The sequence below is a fragment of the Salvelinus sp. IW2-2015 genome, linkage group LG4q.1:29, assembly GCF_002910315.2.
Source record: "Salvelinus sp. IW2-2015 linkage group LG4q.1:29, ASM291031v2, whole genome shotgun sequence".
Lineage (NCBI taxonomy): Eukaryota > Metazoa > Chordata > Actinopteri > Salmoniformes > Salmonidae > Salvelinus > Salvelinus sp. IW2-2015.
The window spans coordinates 15,910,110-15,931,361 of NC_036842.1; the positions used below are offsets into that span (position 1 = coordinate 15,910,110).

Below are 21,252 nucleotides of genomic sequence, written 5' to 3' on the forward strand. Positions count from 1 at the left end.
CTCTGGCAGTCTCTATGGGTGCCACAGGGTTCAATTTCTTGGACCGACTCTTTCTCTGTTTACATCAATGATGTCGCTCTTGCTGCTGGTGATTCTCTGATCCACTCTACGCAGACGACACTATTTTGTATACTTCTGGCCCTTCTTTGACACTGTGTTAACAACCCCTCCAGGCGAGCTTCAATGCCATACAACTCTCCTTCCGTGGCTCCAACTGCTCTTAAATACAAGTAAAACCAAATGCATGCTCTTCAACCGATCGCTGCCTGCTCCTGCCGCCTGTCCACACATCACTACTTTGGACGGCTCTGACTTAGAATTGTGGACACTACAAATACCTAGGGTTCTGGTTAGACTGTAAACTCTCCTTCCAGACTCACATCAACATCTCCAATCCAAAGTCAAATCTAGAATGGCTTCCTATTCCGCAACAAAGCATCCTTACTCATGCTGCCAAACATACCCTTGTAAAACTGACCATCCTACCAATCCTTGACTTCGGTGATGTCATTTACAAAATAGCCTCAAAACCTACTCAATAAATTGGATGCAGTCTATCACAGTGCCATCCGTTTTGTCACCAAAGCCCCATATATACTACCCACCACTGCGACCTGTACACTCTCGTTGGCTGGCCCTCGCTTCATACCGTCGCCAAACCCACTGGTTCCAGGTCATCTACAAGACCCTCTAGGTAAAGTCCCCCTTATCTCAGCTCGCTGGTCACCATAGCAGCACCTACCTGTAGCACGCGCTCCAGCAGGTATATCTCTCTAGTCACCCCCAAAACCAATTCTTCCTTTGGACGCCTCTCCTTCCAGTTCTCTGCTGCCAATGACTGGAACGAACTACAAAAATCTCTGAAACTGGAAGCACCTATCTCCCTCACTAGCTTTAAGCACCAGCTGTCAGAGCAGCTCATAGATTACTGCACCTGTACATAACCCATCTACAATTTAGCCCAAACAACTACCTCTTTACCTACTGTATTTATTAATTTATTTTGCTCCTTTGCACCCCATTATTTCTGTCTCGACTTTGCACTCTCTTCCACTGCAAACCAACCATTCCATTGTTTTTTTAGTTTTTTTTTTATTTTACTTGCTGTGTTGTACTCACTTCGCCTCCATGGCCTTTTATATTTTTATTTATTTATACATATATTTGTTTGCCTTCACCTCCCTTATCTCACCTAACTTGCTCACATTGTATATAGACTTATTTTTTTTATTTTTTTTCACTGTATTATTGACTATATGTTTGTTTTACTCCATGTGTAACTATGTGTTGTTGTATGTGTCGAACTGCTTTGCTTTATCTTGGCCAGGTCGCAATTGTAAATGAGAACGTGTTCTCAATTTGCCTACCTGGTTAAATAAAGGTTAAATAAATAAATAAAAAATAAAATGTTAGGATTCTATATTAGAGACAGTCGACAGCATGGAACAAGACCCCCTCTAGGATGCTAAAGCAGCACTCTGCCTATACGACGGCTTCTGCTAGGCCCTTGAGGAGCATGACATGTCATGTGGAAAAGGTGTTGAAGTGAATCGAAAAAAGTCCTGATTCACGTGGCTCGGGGTAGCGGCGTGCCTGTCAAGACGTGTTCTAGCCCATATCAAAGACTCCAGTCACCCAAGTCATAGACTGTTCTCTCTGCTACCGCATGGCAAGCGGTACCGGAGCAAAATGCTCGAACAACCTGTACCCCGCACATTGACTCTGTACCGGTACCCCGTGTATATAGCCTTGTTATTGTTTGTTTACTGTGTTCATTTTTTTCTTACTTTAATTTATTTAGTAAATATTTTAAAAACTCTATTTTCTTAAAACGTCATTGTTGGTTAGTTAAGTAAGCATTTCACAGTAAGGTCTACACCTGTTGTATTCAGCACATGACAAATACAATTTCATCAAATTTGATTTGATTTCATGTAGTTTACAGAAGTTCATTCAGGAAGACTGGTCTGAAGGCTCGTTTAACTTCAACCATAACATAATTCACTTTGTTTCCAAATCTATGGGCATAGTGGTAATGAATAAAAACGTATCAGCACAGCGTTTCGTTTCTTCTACTCTTTCCTATTGGCCATGTGCGGAACGCCATTCACCTATTTACCTTGTAGACTATAAACTGGGCACAAAAATGCAATTCCCTCACGCAAGTGGGACCATTTTCAGACGCTCAAATTCTGTGAGTCATGAGCCCAGGCCTGTCCAGCCATGAGCTCCTCCAACTGTCTAATATTAATGTGCTTGACTCATCTCTGCAACTCCCAGACGACGGGGTCGAAGAGGTCGTTTCTCCCAAAGGGAGGAAAAAGTTCCAGAAATTGGCTTTGCCAGCAAGGGGGAAAACTCTAAGATGGCTGTCTCTGGGCTGTCTCTGTCTCTGCTGCAGCGTTCACCGCGGCTACCTCCACCCGGGCCGCTCTTGCTGCCACAACCAACGACCCTGTATATCTTTAAAACCTCAGATAAGAGGCTACAGCGTATCCTTTCCATCGCAGAGTTTGTGCTAGCATTGAGCATTTGCCACAATGTGTTGTGCTTAATGTTTCCCCCCAGGAGAAGAGAGCTTGATAAATTACATAAATTAAGATTTGCTGCCGTGTTTAGCCGTCATCCCATGTTGATACATAATATCATTCCATTTCAGCTATCAGATCTAGTTTATCGTAAATGCTCCTTGTATGCATACTCCCAAGGCTATTCATGGGGTACACTCAACCATTTGTTAAACAATATGTTGTCTTGTGTCATAAAGTTTTTTCTGCAGGGAGCGCACAGAGTTATTTCCAAATATGGCTATTGTCTGCAGGGACACGGGCACATATGCTACTGGTAGTGGGTTACAAGTATAATTCATGACTATTCTATATTTATCTGACGATACTCATCGTTAGGCCTGCCGCCTACTCATTGTCACTTAATTCTTAAGTTCTGCAAGCAATGAATATACATCATTATTATAATATAGCTTTCATTGTAGTGGCTATCGTGCCTGCACAAATCAATCAAATGTCAGTGTCATATGTACAGGATAGACGTGGAGTAGGCTTCCCAGTTCAATGAATTACTTCACTCATCATAGGTCTATGTATATTTTTGTCATGTCATATTGATCTAGCACACGTTTGCAGTCTAAGGTTTCTGTTTGGTTTCAGGTGTATAGCCCGCAGGCTTACCCTTTCCCCTTAACGTGTTGAACTGTTTTCACTCCCTCACTATCACTCTCTTCTCTCGAATCATTATATTAAAATGTATGGAACTCCATATAACACTGGTGTGTCTTTCATGGTCGTGCCCTGCCTGGCTGTGAGAACTCCCGTGTACTGGTCTACACAGGCTGGTTGCTGCTGTTTACAGCTATATGATTGCATAGGAGCGGACTGGAACTAAGGTGAACCCAAAAGCAGCTTGTCAAACGGCCACACCGACACTCCATTACCAGCAATCATGGATTGGTATCGTAGGAAAAAGAGGGCCGAATAGGCCCCCATTAACATCGACGGGGCTGTAGTTGAGCGGGTCGAGAGTTTCAAGTTCCTTGGTGTCCACATCACCAACAAACTATCATGGTCCAAACACACCAAGACAATCGTGAAGAGGGCACAACAAAAACATTTCCCCTCAGGAAACTGAAAATATTTGGCATGGGTCCCCAGATCCTCAAAAGGTTCTACAGCTGCACCATCGAGAGCATCCTGACCAGTTGCATCACCGCCTGGTATGGCAACTGCTCGGCATCTAACCGTAAGGCGCAACAGAGGGTAGGCCCAGTACATCACTGGGGCCAAGCTTCCTGCCATCCAGGACCTATATAATAGGCGGTGTCAGAGGAAAGCCCCTAAAATTGTCAGAGACTCCAGTCACCCAAGTCATAGACTGTTTTCTCTGCTACAGTACCACATGGCAAACGGTACCAGAGCGTCAAGTCTAGGACCAAAAATCTCCTTAACAGCTTCTACGCTGTTATTAGCTATGCATAGTCACTTCACCCCTACCTACATGTACAAATTACCTCAACGAACCTGTACCCCCGCACAGTGACTCGGTACCAGTACCCCCTGTATATAGCCTCATTATTTTAATTTGATTGTGTTCTTTTTTATAGTTTTATTTGGTAAATATTTGGTAAACATATTGTTAACCAACTGTGCAGTTAAAAAAAGAGTTAAGGTCATGTAAGTAAGCATTTCACGATAAGGTCTACACTTGTATTCGGCGCATGTGACAAATCAAGTTTGATTTGATTTGATTTATAATAATCAGAGACAACATGTTTCCTATAGTCTGTAAGCATATTCATTCATATTTTACATTATAAAGTTGGCTTACATGCATAATTGTAGCATTCTTCCTTCACAAGTAGTGCTTTGCCATTTCACAGTCATTTTATCAATTGAGTCTTCAGTGATAAAAAAAAACAAATACTTCAACCATGCTTTATGAACTCAGTAGACCTAGGCCTTTAACTTTCAGTCCTCTAGGCATTTTCATTTCATTTGTATTTTATCTCGTCATAAACAAAATGTCTTCTGCAATAACTTGATATGTTAAGTCAGTCCTTGCAATCAGTTCTATCTCGAATAATGGTTATATTCTCCAGCCTACCAGCAGCAAACCAAGTAGCAAGGTGGTCATTAACATCTGGCGCCAAGGATCTTCCCTCAGAGACGTGGCCATTCCCCAAACTATTTAATAAAATGTCATATTGCATTCCATCTTTTTGTTCATTCAGTTAAGCCTGTACTCGATTGAACTAGAGAGGGTGCAAGAGAAAGGGAGAGAGAGAGTGAGAGCTATTTAGAGGGAAAGCCAGTCGGGAGTAAAGTCGGAAGATGGACGTAAAAAAAAGCATGTGGGGGAAACAACCCCTAAACTCCACAGTCGCTTAAGACTGAGCTCTTCTGTGGAAGGGAGGGACACTTTCCATCAGTGACATGTAAACGTTCTCTTTAAATTCCTCTCTCACTTCCGGACAGTGTTATCACCCCTGCTGCCGCTACACCAGCTCTCTCTTTATGGGAACGCTGCCATCCATGTTATTTCAGAGGAAACACAATTTGGAGTAACTGTTCCCCTGGCCTTCACCCCCACCTCTGTAGCGAGTCTGCATCCGCATCTGGCTGGAGCATCAGGCCAGAGAGGAAATCTCCTAGCAAAGCAGAAGTGACAGGCTGCAGAGAGAGGTAATATTGTCTGACACGTGGCATTGGGACCCCTCACCTTCACTGAACACATTCAGCACACAGCAAATGGAAGGGAACACAGTGGGAGCCCTCTGGTACAACAGCTCTCTGCTGGTCTCTAAGTACATATTACAGGGTTATCAGGGGTGCGGATTACTCTGGAAATGAGTTTGGGGTTTGGGAAAGTGGCAAGCCCTCCTATGTAATGTATGGTGAACCAGCAGGGGAGCCTCTTATAAAAAAGTAGGCTGCCTTCCTTGAGCTGGAACGATAAAAACGAAAATGATCAACACCAACCAAACCGACCACTTATCTTGGTGATATCGTTCATTACAACAAATAACCTATAGGGTTCTACTAGAGAAATGTGAAGTTTGAAAATAATAATATGGTTGGTTGATTGTTGATGGGACGATGGACACCTACAACATTTAAATGAGTAGTATAATAGTTTAAAAAATAACAGGGGTGCACAATAATGTTAAGCGTATTGTTCAATGTATTGTTATCGTGATAATTCAGTCAATTTATCATGATAGGGATTTCCTCTAAAGTACATTCAAAACTGTCATCAAGTCTTAACACGTTTTAGAGAAGGTGCCATTAGCCACACTGACATTTTCAGCATGGCATTCACTGGACACAGCAATGACAACATGAGAAGCTTTTCATTCATTTTTCAAAGAGACGAAAAAGCTGGTGTATTGTTGCAAAGGTCAATGGGACTTACAAGCGGAGATAACAACATTAATTAAACGAAGCCGGGTCCTCAGAACCAATCGACGAGGGGCTTTGATGAGAATGGATCCATCTGAGTGGTGCCAAATCCCCTAGTCACTGGGCTCTGTTACTGGTTAAAGAGCCACCCATAATGAAACAACGGGAGATTGTCTGTCAATCATCTCCTGAATACCAAAGGCAGCTTTGCCCAAAACACCCTCCTGTTCCGCATTCAGCAGAATGTCACAGAAGGTAAATATTAACATTCCCTGTCGTTGACATCTTTCAATGCTCTGATGATGGGAAGGTGGGAGGAAATAGCTTTTTAGCGTATTGCAGTGCAGGGAAGTTCAACATTCTACAAGTCACAACTCTAATCCTACCCATCATAGTAATGTTAAAGCCTGAGTTGTAGTAGCATCAGCTGGCAGACCATGTGGTGGCACATGATTAGGCCACGGGCCATAACTAGGAGATGTGCAGTGACCTAAAAGCCCTTGCTTCGCTCTGGTTGTAGTGTAGTTGTGCAGTAGGTGTATTAAAGTCTATGGTACAGTAAGAGCTTTAGCCTAGCGAGAGAGAGAGTTGAAGAGATATAAGGACAGCTCAATCAGAGGGGGGACTTTGTGTTAGGGGAGGAGGTGAGGGAGAGATTGGGATAGAGAGTGTCGTCACGCTAGCTCTGTGTGGTGTGATGCAGCTCTCCAGGTCCCCCAAGCAGCCCTGCAACGAGCCAATTACCTACACAATCTGACAAACAAACTATGTAGCGCAGATGCAGTCTGTTTGGAATGGGGAGATAGGACGCCAAGCATACACCCCCCCCCCCCCCCCTTACCGGTTATGTACTATAATCAGATCACCATCCAGTGTAAACACAAACATGCTCATCCACAGATTAACACAAGCATGCAATCACTCACACACAAATATATTTTACGAGTTTGGCTCCAGCTCCATGTGAATCCTAAAATGAGGCTGAATCAGGACTAACATTCCTGGAGGGCTGTCGTGGCTGTATCCTGTCATTACCAGACCAGGCCTATCATTACCATTACCTAAAGAGTAAAGTAGCACAGCACAGCGGGAAGCACATAACCACCCAAACGCATGCAAATCATCACCCACAATACTGTACTGCAGCTGGGTGTTCAACAGCTCTGACCGCCTTCTCTTCTATACACTAATGTGTTTTCATGAATCCCTAGTAGATTACAGGAATCCATTTCAACAGCCTACACAGATTGCAGAACATTTAGAGCGTGCTCTCTGAACTAGAATTGTTTATTATCATTATAACAGTGTTACAGACCCAGTCAGCTCTTTGCTTATATGAGTTTTAATTGATCCATTCTGTTAACACTATCAAATCAAATTTTATTTGTCACATGCGCCGAATACAACAGGTGTGACCTTACAGTGAAATGCTTACTTACAAGCCCAACCAACAATGCACTTCTAAGAAAATCCCTAAAAAAGTCAAAGATAAGAATAACAAATAATTAAAGAGCAGCAGTAAAATATCAATAGCTAGGCTATATACAGGGTGTACCGGTACAGAGTCAATGTGCGGGGGCACCGGTGTCGATGTAAGGGTAATTATGTACATGTAGGTAGAGTTATTAAAATGGCTATGCATAGATAATAACAGTGAGTAGCAGCAGCGTGGGGGGGGGGGGGGGGGGGGCGAAAGTCTGGTTAGCCATTTGATTAGCTGTTCAGGAGTCTTATGGCTTGGGGGTAGAAGTTGTTTAGAAGCCTCTTGGACCTAGACTTGGTGCTCCGGTACCGCTTGCCATAGGGTAGCAGAGAGAACAATTTATGACTAGGGTGGCTGGAGTCTTTGACAATTTTTAGGGCCTCCCTCTGACACCGCCTGGTATAGAGGTCCTGGATGGCAGGAAGCTTGGCCCCGGTGATGTACTGGGCCGTACGCACTACCCTCTGTAGTGCCTTCCGGTCGGAGGCCGAGCAGTTGCCATACCAGGCAGTGATGCAACCCGTCAGGATGCTCTCGATGGTGCAGCTGTAAAACCTTTTGAGGATCTGAGAACCCATGCCAAATCTTTTCAGTCTCCTGAGGGGGAATAGGTTTTGTCGTGCCCTCTTCACAACTGTCTTGGTGTGCTCGGACCATGTTAGTTTGTTGGTGATGTGGACACCAAGGAACTTGAAGCTCTCAACTTGCTCCACTACAGCCGCGTTGATGAGAATGGGGGAGTGCTCGGTTCTCCTTTCCTGTATGCCACAATCATCTCCTTTGTCTTGATCATGTTGAGGGAGAGGTTGTTGTCCTTGCACCACACGGTCAGGTCTCATCATTGTCGGTGATCAGGCCTACCGCCGTTGTGTCATCAGCAAACTTAATTATGGTGTTGGAGTCGTGCCTGGCCGTGCAGTCATGAGTGAACAGGGAGTACAGGAGGGGACTGAGCACGTGTTGAGGATCAGCATGGCGGATGTGTTGTTACCTACCCTTACCACCTGGTGGCGGCCCGTCATGAAGTCCAGGATCCAGTTTCAGAGGGAGGTGTTTAGTTCCAGGGTCCTTAGCTTAGTGATGAGCTTTGATGGCACTATGGTGTTGAACGCTGAGCTGTAGTCAATGAATAGCATTCTCACATAGGTGTTCCTTCTGTCCAGGTGGGAAAGGTGCAATGTAGATTGCATCATCTGTGGATATGTTGGTGCAGTATGCAAATTGGTGTGGGTCTAGGGTTTCTGGGATAATGTTGTTGATATGGGGCCTCCCGGGTGGTGCAGTGGTCTAGGGCACTGCATCGCAGTGCTAGCTGTGCCACCAGAGACTCTGGGTTCGCGCCCAGGCTCTGTCGCAGCCGGCCGCGCCCGGGAGGTCCGTGGGGCGACGCACAATTGGCCTAGCGTCGTCCGGGTTAGGGAGGGTTTGGCCGGTAGGGATATCCTTGTCTCAGCGCGCACCAGCGACTCCTGTGGCGGGCCGGGCGCAGTGCGCGCTAACCAAGGTAGCTAGGTGCACGGTGTTTCCTCCTACACATTGGTGCGGCTGGCTTCCGGGTTGGAGGCGCGCGGTGTTAAGAAGCAGTGCGGCTTGGTTGGGTGTTTCGGAGGACGCATGGCTTTCGACCTTCGTCTCTCCCGAGCCCGTACGGGAGTTGTAGCGATGAGACAAGATAGTAATTACTAACAATTGGATACCACGAAAAGGGGGGTAAAATAAAAAATAAAAATTGTTGTTGATATGAGCCATGACCAGCCTTTCAAAGCATTTCATGGCTACAGACATGAGTCCTACGGGTCGGTAGTCATTTAGGCAGGTTACCTTAGTGTTCTTGAGCACAGGGACTATGGTGGTCTGCTTGAAACATGTTGGTTTTAAAGACAGGGAGAGGTTGAAAATGTCAGTGAAGATACTTGCCAGTTGGTCAGCGCATGTTCTGAGTACACGTCCTGGTAATCCGTCTGCCCCAGAAGCCTTCTTAATGTTGACCTGTTTAAAGGTCTTACTCACATCGGCTGCGGAGAGCGTGATCACACCGTCTTCCGGAACAGCTGATGCTCTCATGCATGTTTCAGTGTTACTTGCCTCGAAGTGAGTATATAAGATATTTAGCTCGTCTGGTAGGCTTGTGTCACTGGGCAGCTTTCTGCTGTGCTTCCCTTCGTAGTCTGTAATAGTTTGCAAGCCCTGCCACATCCGACGAGCGTCGGAGCAGTTTAGTACGATTCGATCTTAGTCCTATATTGATGCTTTGCCTGTTTGATGGTTCGTCGGAAGGCATAGCAGGATTTCTTATAAGCTTCCGAGTTAGAGTCCCGCTCCTTGAAAGCGGCAGCTCAACCCTTTAGCTCAGTGAGTATGTTGCCTGTAATCCATGGCTTCTGGTTGGGGTATGTACGTACAGTCACTGTGGGGACAACGTCCTCGACGCACTTATTGATAAAGCCAGTGACTGATGTGGTGTACTCCTCAAAGCCATCGGAAGAACCCCAGAACATATTCGAGTTTATGCTAGCAAAACAGTCCTGTAGTTTAGCATCTGCTTCATCTGACCACTTTTTTATAGAAAGAGTCACTGGTTAATTTTTGCTTGTAAGCAGGAATCAGGAGGATAGAGTTATGGTCACATTTGCCAAATGGAGGGTTGAGGGAGAGCTTTGTACGTGTTTCTGTGTGTGGAGTAAAGGTGATCTAGAATTGTTTTCCCTTTGGTTGCACATCTACCATGCTGATAGAAATGAGGTAAAACTGATTTAAGTTTCTCTGCATTAAAGTCCCCGGCCACTAGGAGCGCCACCTCTGGATGAGCGTTTCCCTGTTTGCTTATAGCGGAATACAGCTCATTGAGTGTGGTTTTAGTGCCAGCCTCGGTCTGTGGTGGTATGTAGACAGCTACGAAAAATACAGATGAAAACTCTCTAGATAGTGTGGTCTAAAGCTTATCATGAGATACTCTACCTCAGGCGAGCAAACCCTGAGACTTTCTTAAATATCGTGCACCAGCTATTGTTTACAAATATGCATAGGCCTTCGCCCCGTTTCTTACCAGAGGCTGCTGTTCTGTCCTGCCGATAGAGTGCATAACCCGCCAGCTGTATGTTCCTAATGTCGTCGTTCAGTCACGACTCGGTGAAACACAAGATATTACCGTTTTTAATGTCCCGTTGGTAGGATATACGTGCTTTCAGTTCGTCCCATTTATTTTCCAGCGATTGAACGTTAGCTAGCAGAACGGAGGGCAGATTATCCACTTGTCGCCTGATCCTCACAAGGCATCCTGATCTCTTTCTGCAAAACCTACGTTTCCTTTTCCAGCGAATCACGGGGATCTGGGCTTGGTCGGGTGTCCGTAGTATATATCCCTGGCGTCCGACTCATTGAAGAAGAACTCCTCATCTAGTTTGAGGTGAGTAATCCCAGTTGTGATGTTCAGAAACTATTTTCGGTCATAAGAGACGGTAGCAGCAGCATAATGTACAAAACAAGTCACGAACACGAAAAAACTAACAAAGTAGTATGGTTGGTTAAGAGCCGATAAGACGGCAGCCCTACCCTCCGGCGTCATCTTTAATAATCCCATCTATCCTCTGCGTTATCCTGAAATCCTGCATCTAAATCCAACTGCATGCACACAGGGCCATACACGGAATACTATCTCAAACATGCACGCACACATACACACAGCTCCCGAGGTCACTAACCTTTCCTTGAAGTCTACGAAGATCTTCCCCAGACCGTTGCCTCCGCTCACCATGTTGAGGTCGATGGCCCTCAGCAGAGCAAAGTGGACTTTAATCACATCCTGTATGGGGTACAGCACAACCATAGTCAGCATGGGTCACACTAACACGTCATCTCCATCACCTCCATCAGCTCCACACTGACACTACGATTACACTCATCAGCACTCACCTCGAGATTTACAAAGATGGACTCCATGTCTGGTGGACTGAGAACTTGCTTCAAAGGGATCATATAATTCTGTAGAATAGCAAAACAGTACAATTGAGAAGTTAAAAGAACTTGCATGGCAATATACAGTAGGCCTAAAGTACAAACATCATTGACTGAACCTGTTGACGTTGTAAACAAATCGGTAGCAGTGTTAAGTTGTATATTAAAAAGCAGTTCAATCCAATAGCATGTGCTGGGGGCACCCAGGAAAATCGATCATAAAATAGGTTTCACTATAATGTGTTGCTGCTCGGTGTTAGTAGCTTAATCATTATCTTGTATACACGTGTACCCATTTGTTTGAAGTGCCCATGACGTGCTGTGAGTACCAACCACTGATTATGTTCACTGGCACAAACCTTCCCTGTTGTTTGAGTAATGTTATTGTATGCTTGTCACATTACATAATCTTAATGATAACAAATAGATTCATTAAAATGTAATGAAGATATGATGGCTTTATTAACCTCAACTCAATCAAGCCCAAACGACTCCTCTGATTATAAGAAGGTGATTCTGGTTTAATTGCATGTTTGTCTGGCTCAGCAAACACAAACACACCCTTAGTCTAATGGATCCAGTGGAGTGGATCATGTCTAACTGTCCATCAAATTGAGAATAATCTATTTTTCATCATGGAGAAGCTGCTGTTTTACCGCTGACATCATTTACAACCCTAGGTGAATTGTGTGTGCGTGTGTGTCTGTGTGTGTGTGTGTGTGTGTGTGTCTGTTTACACATAGAGCCCTGGAGATCAGTCTCTTCCCATGGGACTGTGCCAATAATAAGCCTATCGATCTGCTCCACAGACATTTGTCCTCTCCAATGAACCTGCCAATAGCTGACATTTCCACACCGCTCCCTGCCTGAGGCCTGACACAGGAGACGTGACAAAACACACCTACCCTAGCAGCGAGCTACATTCAACACTGTCAGCCAGCCACCCACTGCACACACACACATACGTAGATACATGTACGTACATAAACGTAAGTACACACACACACATACACTTTTCCGTAGCTAAGTCCCTCACCCACCTTCTCAATGTCCTCCAGCGTCTTGTAGTACTTGGCCTCAGTCTCCTGGATCTCCACTAAGCAGCAGTTTCTCTTGTCGTCTTCTGTCATGCCCATTTTCTGTGGAGGTAATTAACGACAGGAAAAGTGATGCTGTGATGTCATTATGTCATTACACGTCCCTGACAAGGCTGTTCATGTGTCTGATTGTCAAATGATGGGTGTCAAACATGTTATTTAGACATGCAAGGTCATTATTACCAATCATATGGCTTGATGTATGTTATAAAACTGTACTGTATAAATACTGTACACGCTGCTTATTTGTACTATTTTCTACATTGTAGACATCAAAACTATGAAATAACCAGTGATGTAAAGTACTTAAGTAAAAAATACGTAAGTAGTTTTTGGGGGTATCTGTACTTTACTTTTTATATTTTTGACAACTTTTACTTCACTACATTCCAAAAGAAAATATTGTACTCTTTACTCCATAAATTTTCCCTGACAACCCAAAGTACTTGTTACATTTTGAATGCTTAGCAAGAGAGGAAAATTTAGAAATTCACACACTTATCAAGAGAACACATGGTCATCCCTACTGCCTATAGTGTGGCAGACTCACTAAACAGAAATGTATCTTTTGTAAATAATGTCTGAGTGTTAGAGCGTGACCCTGGCCATCCATACATTTTAAAAACAAGAAAATGGTTTTGCTTAATATAAGGAATTTGAAATGATTTATACATTTACTTTTGATACTTAAGTACATTTTAAACCAAATACTTTCACTCAAGTAGTATTTTACTGGGTGACTTTCATTTTTACTTTCTATACTTTCTATGAGTAATTTTCTATTACGGTATCTATACTTTTACTCAAGTATGACAATTGGGTACTTTTTCTACCACTGGAAATAACACATATGGAATTATGTAGTAACCAAAAAAGTGTTAAACAAATCTAAATAGATGTTATATTTGAGTTTCTTCAAAGTACCCTTTGCCTTGATGACAGCTTTGTACACTTTTGGCATTCTCTCAACCAGCTTCATGAGGTAGTCACCTGGAATGCATTTCAATTAAAAGGTGTGCCTTGTTAAAAGTTAATTTGTGGAATTTATTTCCTTCTTAATGCGTTTGAGCCAATCAGTTGTGTTGTGACAAGGTATGGGTGGTATACAGAAGATAGCCCTATTTGGTAAAAGACCAAGTCCATATTATTCCAGGAACAGCTCAAATAAGCAAAGAGAAATGACAGTCCATCATTACTTTAAGACATGCAGGTCAGCCAATGCGGAAAATGTCAAGAACTTTGAAAGTTTCCTCATGTGCAGTCGCAAAAACTATCAAGCACTACAATGAAACTGGCTCTCATGAGAACCGCCACAGGAATGGAAGACCCAGAGTTACCTCTGCTGCAGAAGATAAGTTCATTAGAGTTAACTTCACCTCAGATTGCAGCCCAAATAAATGCTTCAAAGAGTTCAAGTAACAGACACATCTCAACATCAACTGTTCAGAGGAGACTGTGTGAATCAGGCCTTCATGGTCGAATTGCTGCAAAGAAAACACTACTAAAGGACACCAATAAGAAGAAGAGACTTGCTTGGGCCAAGAAACACGAGCAATGGACATTAGACCAGTGGAAATCTGTCCTTTGGTTTGATGAGTCCAAATTTGAGATTGTTGGTTCCAACCGCTGTGTCTTTGTGAGACGCAGAATAGGTGAACGTATAATCTCAGCATGTATTGTTTCCACCGTGATGCATGGAGGAGGAGGTGTGATGGTGCTTTGCTGGTGACACTGTCTGTGATTTATTTAGAATTCAAGGCACACTTAACCAGCATGGCTACCACAGCATTCTGCAGCAATACACCATACCATCTGGTTTGCACGTAGTGGGACTAGCATTTGTTTTTCAACAGGACAATGACCCAAAACACCTCCAGCCTGTGTAAGGGCTATTTGGCCAAGTGCTATTTGGCCAAGTGTGGAGTGCTGCATCAGATGGCCTGGCCTCCACAATCACCCGACCTTAACCCAATTGAAATGGTTTGGGATGAGTTGGACCACAGAGTGAAGGAAATGCAGCCAACAAGTGCTCACATATGTGGGAACTCCTTCAAGACTGTTGGAAAAGCATTCCAGGTTAAGCTAGTTGAAAGAATGCCAAGAGTGTGCAAAGCTGTCATCAAGGCTAAGGGTGGCTATTTTGAAAAATCTCTCATTTAAATATATATTTTATTTATAACTTTGAGTTACATTCATCAATGTACAGTACCCGATGCCAATAGGGAGCTGTGACTGTCAACATTACCAGACAGGGGGATTCCAGAACAGCGTCCAGCTACACCCAGAGGCCCTGCAGCACTGCATCCAAACCACTCAATGGGAATTTGATGAGCACTTTTAATGAACTGAGCCCAATTCTCACTCATCACTCCAACATGACCCAATAGAATATGATACTTTTGATTAACTGTAATTGCTGGGACCCGGTCCGTGTAACGCAAGCCGATTGGCCGTGTTTTGGGAAGCGGTGACATAAACGCTGGAACTGTGGGATTTATACGAGTTGAGTGCCGGCTGGCTTGCTCATGGGCAAGTGCTAATGAACATCTGTGACTGCAGCTCTGTATCTTCGGTAACATCTGGGGCCAGTGCAGAGCAGAGCGTGGCTGGGGAGGGTGGACCAGCCAAGGCAAACACCCCGCCCACCGCATCCAGTTTCATTTAGAAGCGCAAACAGGCCCGCCATTAGAGAGGGGGATATGATGATGACAGGGAAAACAAACAGAGGGAGGCCAGTATCTCATGGGGCCTACGGCTGGGGGGGGGGGGGGGGATCAGTGCATCACAATGCAATGCAAACGGGTGAAAAAAAACATCTGCGACTGTAACGGTCGGATAAAACGACCCTGCCAAAACCTCTGACATCATCTCCGTCATAATTGTCTGGGTGGCTGCGGCTGTCAGCAGTCTTGGTTGTTGTGTTGAGAGGACTATTCATTCTATTGTGTCCTCTGGAACAGAACTGAAGGTTTATAAGCAGTTCTGATAATACAACAGGGGGATAATCAAGTCAAACCAGAGTCAATTAGACTCAGAGGCCCAGATCCAGCTGGGTATCAGAAGACAATCAGGCGTGTTGGAGAGCACAGCTACAGAACTGACATAGGAACTGATGAAGGCTGTATTGGGGTTTGATCTGGCTGCTTTTGATGATGTCATATAGTGGCAATGTCATGGTGTTGATGGTGATATGTTGATGTCATGGTGAGTCACACACACAGGGGCAGATGGGGATTCCCTTGACCTGTGCTGTAGGCCATTGATCTAATGGCGTGGTCATCTGAGAGGAAGGGTGTTGTGGGGACATGTCAGACTGATGAACAGAGCTGGATGACAGAACGGTGAGTCAGGGCACTTACCTGCATGTATCTGATCTGCAGCGTCAGGAATGGAAAAACATAAGAGGTGAGCAGAGCAGAACAGAACACACACCGACGGATAGAGAGCATCAGAGAGGACACACACACCCACGTACACAGATAGAGAGACAAGTAGAGAATTACACGCACACACACCCACGTACACAGATAGAGAGACAAGCAGAGAATTACACGCACACACACCCACGTACACAGATAGAGAGACAAGCAGAGAATTACACAAACACAAATCTCTTACCATGGGTTGTCGAACTTCCACCTTGATGATGTCCTCGTAGATGTCATCTCCATCGTCCTCACAGGGAACACAGTCGTAGATGTCATCCTCCCCCACGTCATGCTCACTGGGGAACACACACACACAGTCAGTTATCCAATTGCAATTTCCTCTGAAAGGGTGATTACGAGACTTAAGACTGAAGGTTAACCACAACATTGAGATCAGATTAGGCACTTGACACTTCGCTGAGCGCTAAACTAACTGTAGGTTCCCATTAGCCGTCATCAGCAGGGCTGAGGAGTCAGGAAGTCAGGCCACAGTGGTGATCTATGTCATTTCCATCCCGCTTCACAACCACTCCACAAACATGTCTCTCTGATGTACGACGCCCATTACTAACAGAAGTTGAGGGTCGGCCCAGTAGATAACAATGTAGTGAGATCCCATTAAGAGCTGCAGCAGTACAGAGTTGAAAAGCATTACTGTGTTCTTACTATGGGTGGAGTTGTGCACATGTGTATGTTTATCTGTGTGTGTGTGTGTACTCAGGAACCCAGTGCCCTCCCTGACAGTTCAGTGTACACCCAAGATTGGAGGCAAGATCAATTCAGCACCAGGAGCCTTGGATCCATGTGTGCCTCCTCACCCCACTGACAGCCACAGCAGCATCCATCAGCCCACACCCAGCCATCCTCCTCTGGGTCACACATGGCCCCGTCTCAGCCTGGACCGTATTAAACCAGCCTGACAACCATAAGAGATGTCTTTCCCTATCCGTGACTAAGCCACCTGTTACATTCTGCTGTGGTTCTATGGTTTCATGGTCGTGACGGTCTCCACCAGCACGGGCATACGGCTCACCTTAGACCACCACAGAGAGCTCCCTCTGCCCCCTCCACCTCTCTCGCTCTCTCTCCCTCTCCTTCGCTCTTCTGCTCAGGCCACATCTAAAGCTTCTGTCGAACATCAAAACACCATTCTATGCTAATTCTCGCTACCAGAAAACACGGAAATCCTGAAAGGCTCAAAGCTGTTTGTTCCCTTCAGCTATTTTCTGAGGACAAAAGATAACACAAAGCAAAGTGAATTGAACGCCTGCTCCAGGCATTGTAAGAATGTGGTTGTTTGACAGCGTAACCCGAGGGAATAAAAGGCAGTGGTCTAATGAACGTATTTTTCTATTGAAACTCATTAGTTCCACAACAATTCTGGAGTTTTCTACCTACTATACTATAAAATACTGAGACCTGGAGGCCATGGGAAACTGGGGAAACGGTTTCTTTTGGTTTTCTTTTGGCACCACACTGACTGAATGACCTTTAATTAGCAGAGATGCCAGCAGTGCACAGGCTCTGACTGTGATGTGTGTGTGTGTGTGTGTGTGTGTGTGTGTGTGTGTGTGTGTGTGTGTGTGTGTGTGTGTGTGTGTGTGTGTGTGTTTGTTTTGTTTATTAGGATACCCATTAGCTACTGCACATGCAGCAGCTACTCTTCCTGCGGTCCACATAAAACATACACAACAAAGTACAGAACAGTTGTAAACAAAATAACAGCTAAACATTAGGCTATAATCCCATATTGATGTCACTTGTTAAATCTAGTGTAGATGAAGGGGAGGAGACAGGTTAAAGAAGGATTGTTAAGCCTTGAGACTGAGACATCAGCTGAGCAGTCTGACATATTTGTCACATTTTTGTTGCATCTTTTCTTTGAACCAAAGAATTGTTCAATTCATCATCGATCCAGGGAGCTCTAATAGTTCTCACAAGTGCATGTTCGTCAACAACTGGCAGGGATCATTTTAAAAATACTCAAAGTGCTGCATCTGGATTCTCCTCCTTATACACATCAGACCAACATAAACTCAGCAAAAAAAAGAAACGTCCTCTCACTGTCAGCTGCGTTTATTTTCAGCAAACTTAACGTGTAAATATTTGTATGAACATAACGAGATTCAACAACTGAGACATAAACTGAACAAGTTCCACAGACATGTGACGAACAGAAATGGAATAATGTGTCAGTGAACAAAGGGGGGTCAAAATCAAAAGTAACAGTCAGTATCTGGTGTGGCCACCAGCTGCATTAAGTACTGCAGTGCATCTCCTCCTCATGGACTGCACCAGATTTGCCAGTTCTTGCTGTGAGATGTTACCCCACTTTTCCACCAAGGCAAGTTCCCGGACATTTCTGGGGGGAATGGCCCTAGCCCTCACCCTCCGATCCAACATGTTTCAGACGTGCTCAATGGGATTGAGATCCAGGCTCTTCGCTGGACATGGCAGAACACTGACATTCCTGTCTTGCAGGAAATCACGCACAGAACGAGCAGTATGGCTGGTGGCATTGTCKTGCTGGAGGGTCATGTCAGGATGAGCCTGCAGGAAGGGTACCACATGACGGAGGAGGATATCTTCCCTGTAACGCACAGTGTTGAGATTGCCTGCAATGACAACAAGCTCAGTCCGATGATGCTGTGACACACCACACCAGACCATGACGGACCCTCCACCTCCAAATCGATCCCGCTCCAGAGTACAGGCATCGGTGTAACGCTCATTCCTTTGATGATAAACGCAATTCCGACCATCACCCCTGGTGAGACAAAACAGCGACTCGTCAGTGAATAGCACTTTTTGCCAGTCCTGTCTGGTCCAGCGACGGTGAGTTTGTGCCCATAGGTGACGATGTTGCCGGTGATGTCTGGTGAGGACCTGCCTTACAACAGGCCTAGAAGCCCTCAGTCCAGCCTCTCTCAGCCTATTGCAGACAGTCTGAGCACTAATTGAGGGATTGTGCGTTCCTGGTGTAACTCGGGCAGTTGTTGTTGCCATCCTGTACCTGTCCCGCAGGTCTGATTTTCGGATGTACCAATCCTGTGCAGATGTTGTTACATGTGGTCTGCCACTGCGAGGACGATCAGCTGTCCGTCCTGTCTCCCTGTAGCGCTGTCTTAGGCGTCTCACAGTATGGACATTGCAATTTATTGCCCTGGCCACATCTGCAGTCTCCATGCCTCCTTGCAGCATGCTCAAGGCATGTTCACGCAGATGAGCAGGGACCCTGGGCATCTTTCTTTTGGTGTTTTTCAGAGTCAGTAGAAAGGCATCTTTAGTGTCCTAAGTTTTCATAACTGTGACCTTAATTGCCTACTGTCTGTATGCTGTTAGTGTCTTAACGACCGTTCCACAGGTGCATGTTCATTAATTGTTTATGGTTCATCGAACAAGCATGGGAAGCAGTGTTTAAACCCTTTACAATGAAGATCTGTGAAGTTATTTTCATTTTTACGAATTATCATTGAATGACAGGGTCCTGAAAAAGGGACGTTTCTTTTTTTGCTGAGTTTACATTTTTGTTACATCTTCATCAAAAGAGTCCTAAGAAAACATTTTGTATGATCTCTTATAAATAACTTTAGGGCCTTCCTTTGGTACTTTGGCTTTCCTTGTTTTTGCCACAATTTTATGGTCCCTACAGCCAATGTGAACTGACATTGCCGTGGAGCAAAGCTTTGCAGCATTAGTGACGATATGATCAATACAAGTGGATGTGACAGATCCAACACTATTTGCATACACTGTAGTTGGTTGAGTGACAACCTGGGTCATGCACCAGGCATTCGTCACAGTAAGAAACTTCTTCTTGAGAGGACAACTAGGTGATAACCAGTCAACGTTCAGGACACCAAGAAAATACATTTATCTGTTAGCATCAGAGACCTTGTCTAACATGACACACATATTCTCCAGATACTGACAGTTTGCACTATAGCAGCCCCCTAAAAGAAGAGGCTTCTGATGAGGCAAGTGAACCTGCAACCACAGCACTTCTACTTAATTTGTCATGAGATCCTCCCTGAGCGTCACAGGAATATGGCTCTGAATATATAGAGGAACACATCCTCCATAGAGATTTCTGTCTTTTCTATAGATGTTATATGCATGTATTCCTACTATATCATCAAAGGTCCTGTCTAAGTGAGTCTCAGAAATGGATTAGTAAATTAGCAAATTACTAATCTCATGAACTCTGTTTCTGAGACTCCATATATTGACATGAACTAATTTGAACCCTTTCCTGGGTGGCTTATCTAAAACTGAAATCATATTGATAATAGATTGTATTTCTAATAATTATATTTCTTATAATAACAAAGATTTTGGGGGATTTTTTATCAGATTATGTTCAGTAGATGCCTTATCTGGTTTAGCTCAGCTGCAGCAGGATGCTCTGTTTTTCGTGCCACTTCTGGATAGTTGGTCTCAATGGTACAGGGGTATCGGCATGGGGGAATGACGTGGGGATCTGTCATGTGCATGGGGTATGGCTGGGGGATGTTTCATGTCGCCATGGGTAAGCGGGGGGATGCTTGTCATTGTCGCATGGTGGCGGGATCATGGCGGCATGGGGGTAATGCGTGGGGGATGCTTTCATGTCGGCATGGGGTAATGCGTGGGGGATGCTGTCATGTCGGCATGGGGGGTAATTGCGTGGGGGATGCTGTCATGTCGCATGGGGGTAATGGCTGGGGGATGCTGTCATGTCGCATGGGGGTAATGGCGTGGGATGCTGTCATGTCGGCATGGGGGTAAATGAGCGTGGGGGATGCTGTCATGTCGGCATGGGGGTAATGGCGTGGGATGCTGGCATGTCGGCATGGGTAATGCGGGGATGCTTCAAATGTCGGCGGTATGGGTAATGCCTGGCATAACGGGGATGCGTGGAGTTTTGCTTGGCTCGCGGGGTGAGTTCTGCTATCTCAGGGTGAGTGCTGGGCTCTCGGGTGATCTGGGCTCTCTGGGTGGAGTGCTGGCTTCGGGTGAGTGCTGCTCTCTGGGGAGTGCTGGCTCCGGTGGATCTGGCTCTCGGGTGAGCTGGCTCTCTGGTGGGTGCTGGGCTCTCGGTGATTCTGTTTCTCTGGGTGAGTTGCTGGGTTCTCGAGTCGCTCGGGAGGCTGGGCTCTTCTGGGTGGATTCTGGGTTCTCTGGGTGAGTGCTGGCTCTCTGGTGAGTCTGGGCTCTCTGGGTGGAGTCTGGTTCTCTGTTGGGCTGGGCTCTCGCGGGTGGAGTGCTGGGCCTCTGGTGGAGTTCTGGTTCTCTGGGTGGAGGGCTGGCGCTCTGGTGGAGTGCTGGCTCTGGTGGAGTTCGGGTTCTGGGTGGAGTGCTGGCTCTCAGGTGGAGTGCTGGCTCCAGGTGGAGTGCTG

The 21,252-nt window shown here is 45.2% G+C and overlaps 1 protein-coding gene across 8 annotated transcripts in view; it reads right to left on the minus strand.

Moving 5' to 3' along the window:
* The window catches only part of LOC111961547 (guanine nucleotide exchange factor VAV2-like), a 228,801-nt gene that overhangs the window by 25,781 nt on the left and 181,768 nt on the right, over positions 1–21,252 (minus strand). For all 8 annotated transcript variants that reach the window (XM_070441947.1, XM_070441944.1, XM_070441941.1 and 5 more), the window contains exons 5-8: positions 16,065–16,170; positions 12,390–12,488; positions 11,308–11,376; positions 11,097–11,197 (exon numbers count right to left, since the gene is read on the minus strand). In XM_070441947.1, coding sequence (XP_070298048.1) covers positions 11,097–11,197; positions 11,308–11,376; positions 12,390–12,488; positions 16,065–16,170 — 375 coding nt within the window. The remainder of the gene's footprint in view (positions 1–11,096; positions 11,198–11,307; positions 11,377–12,389; positions 12,489–16,064; positions 16,171–21,252) is intronic.